Below are 15,372 nucleotides of genomic sequence, written 5' to 3'. Positions count from 1 at the left end.
ATGGTTGTATTAAATGGCTCAAATTCTGTTTTTATTTTACTTTATTTATTTATTTTTTAAAAAATTTGAACATCTTTATTGGAGTATAATTGCTTTACAATGTTGTGTTAGTCGCTGCTGTGTAGCAAAGTGAATCAGCTATATGTATACATATATCCCCATATCTCCTCCCTCTTGCGTCTCCCTCCCACCCTCCCTATCCCACCCCTCTAGGTGGACACAAAGCACCGAGCTGATCTCCCTGTGCTATGTGGCTGCTTCCCACTAGCTATCTATTTTACATTTGGTAGTGTATATATGTCCATGCCACTCTCTCACTTTTTATTTTAAAATTATGTTGAAATACTTAGTTTTATAGTTATGTGGGGTTTTTTAGTATTTGGAATTTAGTGTGCAATTAAGATATCTATTCTATAAAAGAATTTAGGAATCAGTGCTTCTGTTTGATAAATATGTAAAATCAAGTGCATTTTACTTTCAACGTTTAAAATTTGCCAACTTTCAAAAAGAGATTTAAGGGCATTTTCAAAGATAGAAAAAAAGATAAGGAATAAAAAACAAAGAGAAAACGAAAACAGATGAAAACAGAGCAAAAGCAAAGATAATAGGAAAGTGAAATAGATGTTATAGACATCTGGGCTGACATAGTCACTGCAATTGAGTCCTGAATTTAACCCTGAGTTTACTAGGAGGTGGGTATAAAGGGAAAGTTCTTTGGCCTACATAATTTGTATTTTTTTTAAAAGGAAAGGCATATAAATTCATCTAGAGCAGTAGCTTTCAAGCTTTTTTGACTATTACCCATGGGACAAAATAGGTACATTTTTGTATTGCTTTTCAGTATGTGTATTTATGTTTGTGTATAGACGTGCAGTCACATACACACACTTTTTTTCCACTAACATTTCTGTAGTGTTTGTTATCTGCCAGGCCTTCCTCTGGATCCTTATATTAATTTATTTAATCCCCAAACTGTATGATGTTAAGAACTATTACTGTCCCTAATGAGGAAATTGAGACACAGTTGTGTTTCCTGTTTTGCCCAGGGTTACAGTACAGTTACTAAATAGCATATCTAGGGTTCAAAGCCAGGCAGTCAGGCACCAGAGTCTATGTTCTTAGCCATTGTTCTGTACTGCCCTCTTCTTTTCCTCTCTCATGTGCTTAGACTTGTTTACATTCACATATACCTACACATGTGTGTGCGTATAGAGGGGAGACAGAAGTTTCATGAAACACGTTTAGTATATTCAGTTCTTTTTTAGTATTTTAGTTTCAAAATGCTGGTTGGACCCACTTAATTGATATTATCATCCACTAATGGGTCACAGCCCACGGTTTGAAAAAAAACTGGTCTAGAGAGACTTTTAACAAGTGCTGAAGTTATCAAATGGCTCCTTTATTGTGGTCAGTAAATAAGATCATGAGACTAGCATCTTTGATAAAGGATATGAAGATATTATTTTAAAAACATAATTTTATTGTATATAGTCTCTTTAAAAAGTGGCACACAGAAGATTAAACCTCAATTCACTAAAGTGTGTGTCTGAGTAGAACTTATCTACTACTTTGGTCCAAGTGAGGTGATTTCTGTCCATCTGTCTTAACAAAGGGTAGATTTTAGAGAATTACTGGGATGGATAGTAATGTTTCTTTTCAGCTCTGAGGTCTAATTTATCAGATATTTCAGATGAGTCTTTAGAAGTACCAAATTATGGTCAGTCAGGTTTCACCATTGAACCCCTTGAGTGTTTGCTTTTTGTGTACTGTTTGTGCTGTGGTAATACTGAAATGAAGCTGCTCTTCTGAGAACCCTTTCAGTGATGGTGGTTTTCCTGGGGCTTGACATATACTGCCCTAGCATTACTTACCATGTACGTTTGGCTGGCCTATTAACAAGGGTACCAATTTCCAAGGGCAGGACAAGTGAAATGTAGAGTTCCAAGAGAGTATTTCTTGTTTGGTTCCATTTCTGACCCTGCTGACTTGGGGTGAATGAAGTTCTACAGGGCAAGATGGAGGGGAAGGCAGGTGGATTGATTGTCAGTGTCCATGTCACATGTGGAAAGGTAAAAATCTTTCCTCAAGTTAAATTATCTATGAGAGAGGGATGTGGCCAGGCACTGTAATCAGTTCTTATGTAGTTGTGGCAGGTTACAAAGCAGTGGCCAGAGACAGATGTCACCATGTTAAGATATTTTCCTTTTCTACAGTGGTGGCAGCTAAGCTTCCTGAGCTCACTTTCACCAGGGAGTGTTGTCAGGAATCATATTTAATACCCAAATTAAAGGTGATTACTTCATGAAAGCCCATTGTTCCTTCTCCAAAGGGAAAGAGTGGGTGAGCTATATAGCTCTGTACTGAAGATTTGCAGTTAGTTTCTTTTCCTAAAGACCCACCTTCAACTTTAGATCAGAATTGTCAACTGAGAAGAGGGTATTTGGCTCTATGCTACAGAGCTCTTTCTTTGTTTGCTATCTTGTTTATTTTTTGATGCATTCAACATTATGAGTTTCTACAGTGTGCCAGCTCTAGAATTTGCTAATGATACAAAGCGAGTAAACCTGGACATAGTCCCTGGCTTTGTGGAATTTACAGTCCTGTGGAAGCTACACAATGAGGCAATCACACAAATAAATGAAAACTCATGTTTCTGACAATTTCTATGACAGGGTGTTATGAGAGTCTAAAATTAGAGGAACTGTGCTAGTCTGAGAAGTCAGGAAAGGCTGTGTGTCTGAAGGAGTGAGTAAATGAGATGGTGAGAAGGTGGAGAGAGGTAGGTAGAAGCCAGATAATTTAGGTTATATTAAGGATCCTCTTTATCTTAAGAGTAATGGGAAATCAAGTATTTTGAGCGAGAAGGGTTATATTTTTATCAACAATTTAGATGACAACACAAAAGGTATGTTTACCAGATTGAGAATGAAAGCAAGCTGAGAGGCAGAGCTAGTATGACTGGTGGTCAAGTCACTCTTTAACAGGATTCGGATGTAACAAGTCAGACAGAGCAAGGGAAATATCATATGATATTGCTTATATGCAGAATCTAAAAAGAAATGTTACAGATGAACTTACTTACAAAACAGAAACAGACTCACAGACTTAGGAAGTGAACTTATGGTTACCAGAGGAAGGGTTGGGAGAAGGGATAGTTAGGGGGTTTGGGATTAAGATGTACACACTGCTATACTTAAAATGGATAACCAACAAGGACCTACTGTATAGCACAGAGAACTCTGCTCAATATTATGTAACAACCTAAATGGGAAAAGAATTTGAAAAAGAATAGATACATGTATATGTATAACTGAATGACTTTGCTGTACACCTGAAACTATTGTTAGTCAACTCTACCCCAATATAAAAGAAAAAGTTAAAGAAAAAAGATTCCCTTATTCTGGAAGGGTGACAGAGGGATGAATTCCAGCACCACTGAATATGATCCTTTAGTTAGTGGAGTCTCTCTCATAGGACATGACTGGTACTTGTGGCTAATCAGAAAAAGTTGGTTAAAGTGGAATATCATTTTAAAAGGATATATAAATATGTACTTTGGACATACTACTTTTCACTTAAAATATATAAATATATATTCACTTCGTGTAGGCACAAGACTCTTTGAGAGTAAGTTCTTAAATAATGGTTTGTTTTGCATAAACCACACTTGTAATGCATCATCTAAAATTAAGTTTCCAATTCTTTAAAGTGGAGTGAGAACCAGACACATTTGAAGTGATCTGGATACAGAATCCTTTTAGATTTTCACAATTCTTTCCCCTAGCCTTTTATAGTTGTTTCACCCACACCTAATTTTTCAGCAGTTCTGTTTTCTTAAGTGTCTTGCCTTTATGTAGTTCTTTCAAAGCTTTTAACCTCATTTTTCTCTTTTCTTTCACATTTACATTTCAGTGGCTTATGTAATATATAGTTAAATTATATAAGAATAACGTATACAAAAGGCACACACAAGTAAGGCAATGAGTATCAGTGACTGGTGTGAAGCAGACAGCTGAACGGCGTGGGGACAGCAGTGTACGTGTGAACTGGTTATAGGCATCAGTGTGCAGTGCAGTGTTTTACAACCGGAAGGGGAGTACCAGTTAGTGTTGGGAGTTGTCTAAGTGGAAGTCGCAAGAGAGTTTCTGCCATACTTTTTTTTAAAGCAGTAGTTTGAGTACAGTAGTTTATGCTACAAGGTTGGATTGAACACAAAGTGTGGCATGGCTGGTTAAGCAGAGTGTACAATGTATAGAGTTGTAAGCAGCATTAATAAAAGTTTTAGCGACAGAAAACAGTGATCTCACAGTGGTGGAGCGTTTGGATCCCAATGGGAGCAGCGTGTCCTGGATAAGCGCTCTACTGAAGGAATTAATCCAGAGGCCTTCTAGTTCTTAACCCTTTTCTCCAGAATAATGCATGTAAACATAGACAGATTTTCCTTGCTTTTAATTATATGGCATTGTAAATTGACTGCTTTTATAGACAGACTGTAAAAATACTTTTTTAACAAATTGATCTCATCATTTTCATGCCAAGATAAAGGCTACTTCCTAAAAATTTTTTAATGAATCCAGACTTTACAAATAAAGTGAAAAAAATCAGTTTAATTATGCTCAAAATAAGTTTAAGCAAGAAGGCTGCTTTTTGTTTAGCTTGAAAAAGTAGTTGCTATCGTGCAGTGGCTTATGATGTGACAGCATGAATGTCATCTTGTTTTAAAACCATCAGTCCATTTTAATTTTTCTGTTATGACAACACATGCTTAAAAACCTGATTCATAATGATCATTGTGGCCAATGGAATAAGAGTCACACCTGTGGAAAAGCAAACTGAGACCTAGTCCAAGGAACTAGACATTTCCCCTTGACACTGCGTTTAGTTCATTTTACATGATTTCCTTTATCATCAAGCCATTGAGACCATTGGCAACATTGTGCTGTGTCAGGTAGACTAGGATTCTAAATCCACATTTCAGTTTAAACAGAAATGCCCTTTGTAAGGTATCTGTAGTTTGCCCCCCAACCTATGGAATTCTTCCTCCAGCTTTGGAAAAGCTTACATGGTTGTCTGGATCCAGTCCTCTCTTTGAAACGGCTGCTATAACCTGCGGCTGTAAGAGCACACAGGTTATTGGTAACATCCAGAACAGTGTCTGCTGGGCCTTGAATTGAAAGATTTACCTCATTCGTATGGTCGTAGGTGTCTGTCAAGTTAAGTCAGGAATTAATCCTTCTTGTCATTTATTTTTAGACTTTACTTTCCCTCAATCTAATAAGTAGAACTTCTACCTCAAGTCCCATCAAGCGCTGCTAGCCTCGTCCTCTGGGAAACCAGTGAACTCCATGCCCTCTTCTGCTCACATTTCTTGACAGAGTATCTTGGAAAGGCCCTGGCTCTGGAGAAATTGATAAGATCAGAACAGTACACAAAGCTTCTGTGAAGATTGCTGGGAGTGTGTCTGAAGCCATTGCATGTTGATGCTGAAATTAGAGTTATGCTGAAGCCTGAAGCTTAGTCTCTTTACCTAAGCAGCAAATCCCAGCTGTGTTGCTAAACATCCATTTTAGGGGCTCCATCTGAGCAGGAAGTACTATTGTTTACCTTTTTCGGCCAAAAGAGTTTCCACCATTGGTAGCTTTTGTAGTTTCCAAAAGATGCTTTCAAAATAGGAATTCTTTGACAACATCAGCACACAGTGAACGAAAGCCAGGAGTTGGCTTCACAACAAGGTAGTCATTCATCTCATTACAGACCAAAAGGAAATAATATTGCCACCAAGTTCAGTTGCAGTGGCCCCTCTTAAAATACTGGAAAACACGTAGGCGGTTCTGGACTGGATGGCACTCTTCAACAGAAGGACTCCTTCACTTTCTCCCTCTGGACTAATCTGCAAACCAGCTCAATCAGAGAAAGGTGGCTTCTTCAGGGTCTCTCCAGCAGTGATGTGTTTTCTTCCCCTTTTGCAATGTGATAAGCAGCCTTATGGGTGCTTCAAAAAACGCTCTTTGGAGGCAAACTCTGTTCATTAAGCAGCCTACTTGTAAGTAAGATCCTGTTTATCTGAAATATCTGTTGCTTGGAACATTGTGAGGCACTCCTTGAAGTTTATTGTCGTAAGCAACTGTTGGCATGTACCATGTGATAGAAGTACCATAGCTTTAGTTAATCATGGAAATTATAAAAGTAAAATCAAAAGATTTGTTAGCTTCATCATACTTTTTCCCCCAACATTTTACTGATAGATAAAAATAATGGTAAAGGCAGGCTATGTAGTCTTTAGCTCATATTATTGGAAAACTTCTGGATATCACTACATGGCAGGAGGATGACTGTTTATTATTTGACCGTACAGTGTATAATGTGACATTAAGGATGATTTTATATTATTTGCCCACATACATTAGCATCCTTTGCTGCCTCACATTTATTTGGAGTGATATAGGACGTTTTGAAGGTACTAGGAAAGAAATCAAAGAAAAAGTATTTACAAACTCACGGAACACATATAGGGCACCTCCTAGTGGTACAAAGTCTTAAAGTCATTTACTTTTAGATTGGTTTAGGGAATAAGAACCTTTTGCTTGGATGAGATGGCATAATAGTATTTTTAAATATTTTTAAAATGATCTTAGAAAAGAAGAGTAATATTATTTTTTGTAAGTCCAGAAGGTCTAGAAGGGCTAATGGATGAACATTGTAGAAAGGCCTGTTTCCACTCAAGGTAAGGCAAAATTTTTGAATATTTAGATCGCCCCATCAATAAAATGGGCGACTTTATGAAACCTCCTCTACTTGGAAGTAGTCGTACTGTGTCTATTGCACCATGAGAACACCTAACCTGTATTGTGACTTCTTTTTAATGTCTGGTTCCTAATTTCTTTGCCTATGAGGTCATTCACTTTAGGAAGGCAGCTAGCTGGAGTACTACTCAGAGTGTGGGCTCAGGAGTCAGGCCACATGGGCAAGTGTGACCTTGGGCAAGGGACCCAGCTCCTTTACGCTCCAGTTCCTTCATCTGTAAAGTGGAGGTCATCCTCCTCACCTCCTCGTAGGGATGTGAGAAGAATCAGATGAAGTAATCCAACTCTAAAGTGCCTGACCGGTACTCAGCTGTTAGATGCTAACACCCTGTGGTCCATCTGCCACATTGGTCAGCACCTGGACTGAAAGACACACGTGAGCACTGGGAAGAAGCTCATAGCCATCTTTCCGTGATGTTGTGGAAAGATTTTCTTTGTTGGAGAAGATAGATGGATAACATAATTTCTAAGGACCACAGCACTCTGGAGATAGGAATCTCAGAACAGGAATCTAGAGCAGGTGCCGTGTGTGTAGGGGACACAAAAGCCCTGTACTTATAGAGGACTTGAATTTCTTCTGGGTTTATATAGTGCCTTACTCCATGGAAGGTATAGTACTCTTCTTTAGAATATTCTCTAGCTTCATTTCACTGCTTTTGAATAGATTAACTTTTTTCATCTGTATACTTTAGGTTAATTTGTTAGGTTCTAGAAGTTGTCATTTTCTTTTTTGGTTCACTTCTGCCTTATTAAACTCTCAATCTCTAATTGTTTTATTTACAACGAGATAAGACACAAACCTTTTATGAACTTTTTCTGTATCCCAGAATGTGTTCAGCATGTTTATGCTGTTGGTTTTATTAAAATCCAGAACATCCGATTTCTAGTACTGAGGAAGAATCTCTCTTATGTAAAGAAAAAATTCATTCATGGTTAAGCGTGTGGTCCCTGGAATCACACTGCTTTCATCTGAATCAGCTCTGCCACTTTTTACCCGAGTCTTCTGGCCACTTCCTTAAGTATTCTGAATCTGTTTCCTCATCTGCAGAATGGAATTACTGAAAGTACCAACTTCACTGGCTGTTCTGAGGAGCGAGGGAATCACTGTGTGGAATATATTTAGCACGGAGACTGCATCGCCAAATCCTTGAGGAACGTTGTTTCTCTCCCTCCTCAGGAGCACCACCGCCGTTCTTTGTCCGTTGTGCATCTTGGGTCGGCACTCATGTACTTCCTGAAGTACTAAACCAAATAACAGCCAAGACACAAGAGCCCTTCCCTTAGAGCTCTCTTGGTCTAGTGGCTGGATTAGAATAGGATTTTGTGCTAAATACTGCCGAGATGTGGGCAGGGTCTACGGAAGCACCAGTCTGGGTCAGCACTCAGACCAACTCCAGAATGGTCTGATGAATGCACTTAACTTCAAAAGTGGGACTGGGCTCCACCATCCCAGGAGGCGTTGGCATTTTGAGGAGAGAAGAGCCTCTATGCCTCGTAGGGATGAATTGGGGGCCCACCCCTCCCCTCTCAGCGTTGTTGCCTGCCTTCCCCTTCCTCCTTCAGCCCACCTCTTCGTGCCCTCTCCCCACTTCCCTAGGGAAATAAACGCGGATACCTGCTCTGGGCACAGTATCCATATGGCCCCGATGCCTCACCTAGGGGGGTGGCAGTACACACAGGATTTGCCCAACTGAGCCCTCACTTAGGGAGAATGTGGCGAGGTTGACCCACTAACCTGTGAATTACTGCCCAGAGGTGTAAAGGGGCTTCTGTTGGTACTGCTTGCAACTTAGGGTCTTTTAATGTCTTTCACATCTGAAGATCTCTTTTGTTTATATAATGTCAGCTTATGTTGCTTTAGACTTTTTAAATAAGTATAGAGGAGTACTTGAGGTACTTAATTTATACGTGTGTATGAGATTTTTTGTTTTTTGAGATTCTTAAGAACTATTTTCATTTTTTTACAACAGCAGCAAAACCTAGAGGTCCGAAATGTCCTAATTGCTCCAGAATTGGATTGTGGTTAATTGACCATAATAGCGGCTAGTTTCCTACAGCTAAAGATACGGAGGAGAGAATAACAGTAAAAGAGTGAACGCATAACTTTGTCATCAGTGATTAGATACGTAAATATTGAGGCCTAGACCTAGAAATATGTCTGACATAAAATTGAAGAAATATCTCAAAGAACTATTGGAAACAGCACTAAGGATACGTTTTCATTCAAAGAGTGTTCTTTCGGGGCTTCCCCGGTGGCGCAGTGGTTGGGAGTCTGCCTGCCGATGCAGGGGACACGGGTTCGGGCCCTGGTCTGGGAGGATTCCCACATGCCGCGGAGCGACTGGGCCTGTGAGCCACAATTGCTGAGCCTGAGCGTCTGGAGCCTGTACTCCGCAACGGGAGAGGTCGCGATAGTGAGAGGCCCGCGCACCGCGATGAAGAGTGGCCCCCACTTGCTACAACTAGAGAAAGCCCTCGCACAGAAACGAAGACCCAACACAACCATAAATAAATTTAAAAATCAAAGAGTGTTCTTCTGTGTGTTGTAACTTTCAACTTGCACTAAATGACCACTCTGCCTGTGTAGCCTTTTAACTCTTTCTTTTTTCTTTTCCTTTTCAGCTTACGGAAAAGTGTTTCTAGTTCGTAAAATAAGTGGTCATGACGCTGGAAAGCTGTATGCCATGAAAGTTTTGAAAAAGGCAACAATAGTTCAAAAGGCCAAAACCACCGAGCACACGAGGACAGAACGGCAGGTCCTAGAGCACATCAGGCAGTCGCCGTTTTTGGTGACCTTGCACTACGCTTTCCAGACGGAAACCAAGCTTCATCTCATTTTAGGTAAGTGTCAGTTGTCATCAGACTTTTGACGTTTTACGAAAACTTGGGTCTCGTGCCGTAATGCGCTCAAAAGGAAGCATACTTCAGACTTAGAAGCAATGAAACCTTTTGCCTTTCATTCCTCTCTCACTAGTGCCATTTCCTTGAACATCATGAATTGCTCTGGATTTGGGACCTCCCATCCTGAAGGAATTTGTATACTTCTCTTCCACACTCCTTTATTCATCTTAAAACACTTGAGTCATTTGGGTGGCTGCTTCCCTGGGTGGTGTCTTCCATTCAGATGTGCTGAGCTGAGCGGGAAAGTGGGCCACAATTCTTAGGAACGTACAAGTTTGGGCCAACAAGGGATATTTATGGAAATCAGTAATTAGGAAAAAAGAAAAAAGAAAAGATTTCCGTTCTTAGAGATGCTTTGTTTTTCTGGTGATAAACCTGCTTTTCATGGAGATACCCACTAATCAGTCAACCCTTTGCTCACTCCCGTTTCTACCCACAAACACTTTCTGAATCCTTTCCTTTCCCAGAGTTGGACCATTGTATATGGACTTTGGAAATGTCCTCTGTGCATATTGCCAGATTTCTTTGCAGAAAAGTTGTACCATTTTCTCTTCCTACATGGCAGTACTTAGAGTATTATACTGTTCCATCGTAGACTATTTCTTCTGTTATGGTTTTCGTCCCATTCTTTTGAGAATTTGCACTTATGTATTATAATCCCGTTATTGATCTCTTCTGTGGATTAGATGGGGTAGAATTTCACAGAGTCCTCTGTAAGCATTAGCCATTTCTTGAGTGCCTTCAGTGTGCCAGCACCACACTAGGTGTGACCCACAGTATCACTGACCCCTACAACACTGCTAGAGTCCTCTCATTAGAGACGTTGAAGGTTCTGGAAGGTGCATTTCCTGCAGTCACGTATCCTGTATAAGCCTGAGAATAAAGACTGGAACTCAGATCTGACTCATTTCAAAGTCTGCCCAACAGTGCTCCTGTTTTCTTTGATTACTGGTGGTATTTGGCAACTTTATCGAATGCTCTCATTTTGAAAATTATACTTTTATTAGTGATGCCTAAACTTGCATTCACTTTTTGAGTCATGAAGTTACACTTCAGGCCTATCTTGCAGTGCTTACCGTCAACTAACCATCCCAAATCTTTCATACACATAAGCCACAGTCTCTCCCGTCCTGTCAGAGTCTCCACTAATGTTATCATCTGCCTCTTGTTTCAGGCCTTCATTCTGCCCCCGTGTGTATGTGCTCAGCTATGTTATTTACTGATTTTTAAATATAATTCCTTCTGTATTTTTACCCAGTAGGTTGTAGGGGACATAAGATCATAGTAGCCAGAAGTAGTAAGAACCCAAACTCCTGGCCTCTGCTTCACCACACCACAGCTTCTCTCTCTTCTCTCTTCTTTCTGTTTTCTGACCATAACTGGACTCAATCTTTTCAAAATTGTTTATTGTAGTAGTATAGTTTATAAATAATATTGGGTTGGCCAAAAGGTTCAGTGAATACGTTGTTCATTAAAGTTCTTGGTGAAAATAAAAAAATGTGTCTTTCATTTTTACTTAAAAACTGAAGGAACCTTTTGGCCAGCCTGATATTTTTAGCTTAAAAGTAGATGAGTGAAATATGTTGGATCTGATTAAAAGACAAGTAGTCCTTGATAATGTTGCTTTTTTTGTTGTTGGCTCTTCATTACTTTTGCTCTTTGTCAGTGGCCCACAAATAAATAAATACAAACCAAGATAAGAAAACCCATCTCTTGTGCCAGCTCACGAGTAGAATGTAGACAGTGACCTCGTTCCGTAGTCTGGCAGTGAATTTAGGAAGCATGCCTTCTACCTCCTCTCCACGTGGATATGTCTACTACTGTCATTCTCTTTGTGCATGTCTTAGTTGTTATTTGACTTTTTTTTTTTTTTTTTTTTGGGCCATACCGCATGGCATGTGGAACCTTAGTTCCCCGACCAGGGATTGAACCCGTGCTCCCTGTGGTGGAAGCGCGGAGTCTTAACCACCACTGGACCGCCAGGGAAGTCCCTATTTGACTTTAAAGACAAAACTTTTCAGAAATCTTGAACAGGACATTATTATAAACCGTTTTTATTGTTCCATTATTTGTTTGCAGCGCTTAGAACTCATGCTAGGTCAGTTCTCCAAGTACTGTCTAAGTCTGCTAGGGCTGCCATAACAAAATATCACAGACTGGGTGGCTTAAACAACAGAAATTTCTTTTTCCTCAGTTCTGGCACCTGAAAGTCCAAAATCAAGGTGCCAGCAGGGTTGGTTTCCTCTGAGGGCCATAAGGAAAAGGTCTGTCCCAGGCCTCTCTCCTCTGCTTGCAGAGGGCCTCCCACTTGCTGCCTTTTCACATGGTCCTCCCTTTGTACATGCACACCCCTGGTGTCCCTTTTTGTGTGCAAATTTTCTCTTCTTGTAAGGACAGGAATCAGATTGGATTAGAGCCTCCCCTAATGGCCTCATTTTAATAATTATCTCTTCAAAGGCCTTGACTCCAAATACAGTCACATTCTGAGGTGTTGGGGGTTAAGATTTCAATATATGAATTTGGGGGAGACAGTTTCAGCCCATAACTGTCTTTAAAGGCTTATTGATTAACTTTATCTAGTTTTGGGGTACTGTCAGAGGTTAATAGCAAGAATTTACAAGTCAAGCTTTTCAGGGATCCAGCTGACCTTCTGCTCTGATGAATAAGTAAACACTACAGACCTTTTTAAAAAGATAATATTTTTAACAACTGCCTTATTACTACAAAAGCATATATATGCATATAGAAGCTATAGGAAAACAAAAATAAGAAGAGAAAACATATATTTTCACTACCCAGAGTTTACCTCATTATACATATATTTCTCTGTTATTACATAGTAGATCCTTCTAGATCTTTTTGTCTGTGTGTCTGCATGCATGTATGTTTTATCAAAGTGAAATTGTCCTGTACATAGGATTTGTAACCCGCTTTTTTTTTGAATTTTATTTGATTTATTTTTTTATACAGCAGGTCCTTATTAGTCATCAATTTTATACACATCAGTGTATACATGTCAATCCCAATCGCCCAATTCATCACACCACCACCTGCACCCCCCGCCACTTTCCCCCCTTGGTGTGCATACGTTTATTCTCTACATCTGTGTCTCTATTTCTGCCCTGCAAACCGGTTCATCTGTGCCATTTTTCAAGGTTCCACATATATGTGTTAATATACGATATTTGTTTTTCTATTTCTGACTTACTTCACTCTGTATGATAGTCTCTAGATTCATCCACGTCTCTACAAATGACCCAATTTCGTTCCTTTCTATGGCTGAGTAATATTCCATTGTATATATGTACCACATCTACTTTATCCATTCGTCTGTCGATGCACATTTAGGTTGCTTCTGTGACCTGGCTATTGTAAATAGTGCAGCAATGAACATTGGGGTGCATGTGTCTTTCTGAATTATGGTTTTCTCTGGGTATATGCCCAGTAGTGGGATTGCTGGGTCAATATGGTAATTCTATTTTTAGTTTTTTAAGGAACCTTCATACTGTTCTCTGTAGTGGCTGTTATCAATTTACATTCCCACCAACAGTGCAAGAGTGTTCCCTTTTCTCCACATCCTCTCCAGCATTTGTTGTTTGTAGATTTTCTGATGATGCCCATTCTAACTGGTGTGAGGTGATAACCTCATTGTAGTTTTGATTTGCATTTGTCTAATAAGTAGTGATGTTGAGCAGCTTTTCATGTGCTTCTTGGACATCTGTATGTCCTCTTTGGAGACATGTCTATTTAGGTCTTCTGCCCATTTTTGGATTGGGTTGTTTGTTTTATTAATATTGAGTTGCATGAGCTGTTTATATATTTTAGAGATTAATCCTTTGTCTGTTGATTCATTTGCAAATACTTTTTCCCATTCTGAGAGTTGTCTTTTCGTCTTGTTTGTAGTTTCCTTTGCTTTGCAAAAGCTTTTAAGTTTCATTAGATCCCATTTGTTTATTTTTGTTTTTATTTCCATTACTCTAGGAGGTGGGTCAAAAAAGATCTTGCTGTGATTTATGTCAAAGAGTGTTCTTCCTATGTTTTCCTCTAAGAGTTTTATAGTGTCTGGTCTTACATTTAGGTCTCTAATCCATTTTGAGTTTATTTTTGTGTATGGTGTTAGGGAGTGTTCTAATTTCATTCTTTTACATGTAGCTGTCCAGTTTTCCCAGCACCAGTTATTGAAGAGACTGTCTTTTCTCCATTGTATATCCTTGCCTCCTTTGTCATAGATTAGTTGACCATAGGTGTGTGGGTTTATCTCTGGGCTTTCTATCCTGTTCCATTGATCTATATTTCTATTTTTGTGCCAGTACCATATTGTCTTGATTACTGTAGCTTTGTAGTATAGTCTGAAGTCAGGGAGTCTGATTCTTCCAGCTCCGTTTTTTTTCCCTCAGAACTGCTTTGGCTACTAGGGGTCTTTTGTGTCTCCATACAAATTTTAAGATTTTTTGTTCTAGTTCTGTAAAAAATGCCATTGGTAATTTGATATGGATTGCATTGAATCTGTAGATTGCTTTGGGTAGTATAGTCATTTTCACAGTATTGATTCTTCCAATCCAAGAACATGGTATATCTCTCCATCTGTTGGTATCATCTTTAATTTCTTTCAACAGTGTCTTACAGTTTTCTGCATACAGGTCTTTTCTCTCCCTAGGTAGGTTTATTCCTAGGTATTTTATTCTTTTTTGTTGCAGTGGTAAATGGGAGTGTTTCCTTAATTTCTCTTTCAGATTTTTCATCATTAGTGTATAGGAATGCAAGATATTTCTGTGCATTAATTTTGTATCCTGCAACTTTACCAAATTCATTGATTAGCTCTAGTAGTTTTCTGGTGGCATCTTTAGGATTCTCTATGTATAGTATCATGTCATCTGAAAACAGTGACAGTTTTACTTCTTCTTTTCCAATTTGTATTCCTTTCATTTCTTTTTCTTCTCTGATTGCTGTGGCTAGGACTTCCAAAACTATGTTGAATAATAGTGGCAAGAGTGGGCATCCTTGTCTTGTCCCCGATCTTAGAGGAAATGCTTTCAGTTTTTCACCATTGAGAATGATGTTTGCTGTGGGTTTGTCATATATGGCCTTTATTATGTTGAGGTAGGTTCCCTCTATGCCCACTTTCTGGCGAGTTTTTATCATAAATGGGTGTTGAATTTTGTCAAAAGCTTTTTCTGCATCTTTTTCTGCATCTAAAACCAGATGATCATATGGTTTTTATTCTTCAGTTTGTTAATATGGTGTGTCACACTGATTGATTTGTGTATATTGAAGAATCACTGTATCCCTGGGATTAATCCCACTTGATCATAGTGTATCATCCTTCTAATGTGTTGTTGGCTTCTATTTGCTAGTATTTTGTTGAGGATTTTTGCATCTATATTCATCAGTGATATTGATCTGTAATTTTCTTTTTTTGTAGTATCTTTGGTTTTGGTATCAGGGTCATGGTGACCTCATAGAATGAGTATGGGGTTGTTCCTTCCTCTGCAATTGTTTGGAAGAGTTTGAGAAGGATGGGTATTAGCTCTTATCTGAATGTTTGATAGAATTCACCTGTGAAGCCGTCTGGTCCTGGACTTTAGTTTGTTGGAAGATTTTTAATCACAGTTTCAATTTCATTACTTGTGATTGGTCTGTTCATATTTTCTGTTTCTTCCTGGTTCAG

At 39.1% G+C, this 15,372-nt stretch overlaps 1 protein-coding gene across 6 annotated transcripts in view; it reads left to right on the top strand.

Moving 5' to 3' along the window:
- Positions 1–15,372, top strand: part of RPS6KA5 (ribosomal protein S6 kinase A5) — a gene marked incomplete at both ends in the record, with an annotated part of 180,087 nt that overhangs the window by 68,647 nt on the left and 96,068 nt on the right. For 5 of the 6 annotated variants that reach the window (XM_079699290.1, XM_079699287.1, XM_079699286.1 and 2 more), the window contains one exon: positions 9,426–9,644. The exons of the other annotated variant lie outside the window; for it this stretch is intronic. In XM_079699290.1, coding sequence (XP_079555416.1) covers positions 9,426–9,644 — 219 coding nt within the window. The remainder of the gene's footprint in view (positions 1–9,425; positions 9,645–15,372) is intronic. 6 annotated transcript variants of the gene reach the window in all.

Source organism: Hyperoodon ampullatus (assembly GCF_949752795.1).
Source record: "Hyperoodon ampullatus genome assembly, chromosome: 3".
NCBI lineage: Eukaryota > Metazoa > Chordata > Mammalia > Artiodactyla > Ziphiidae > Hyperoodon > Hyperoodon ampullatus.
Note: the sequence above shows the minus strand (reverse complement) of the source record. Positions and strands in the feature narration are given on the sequence as shown.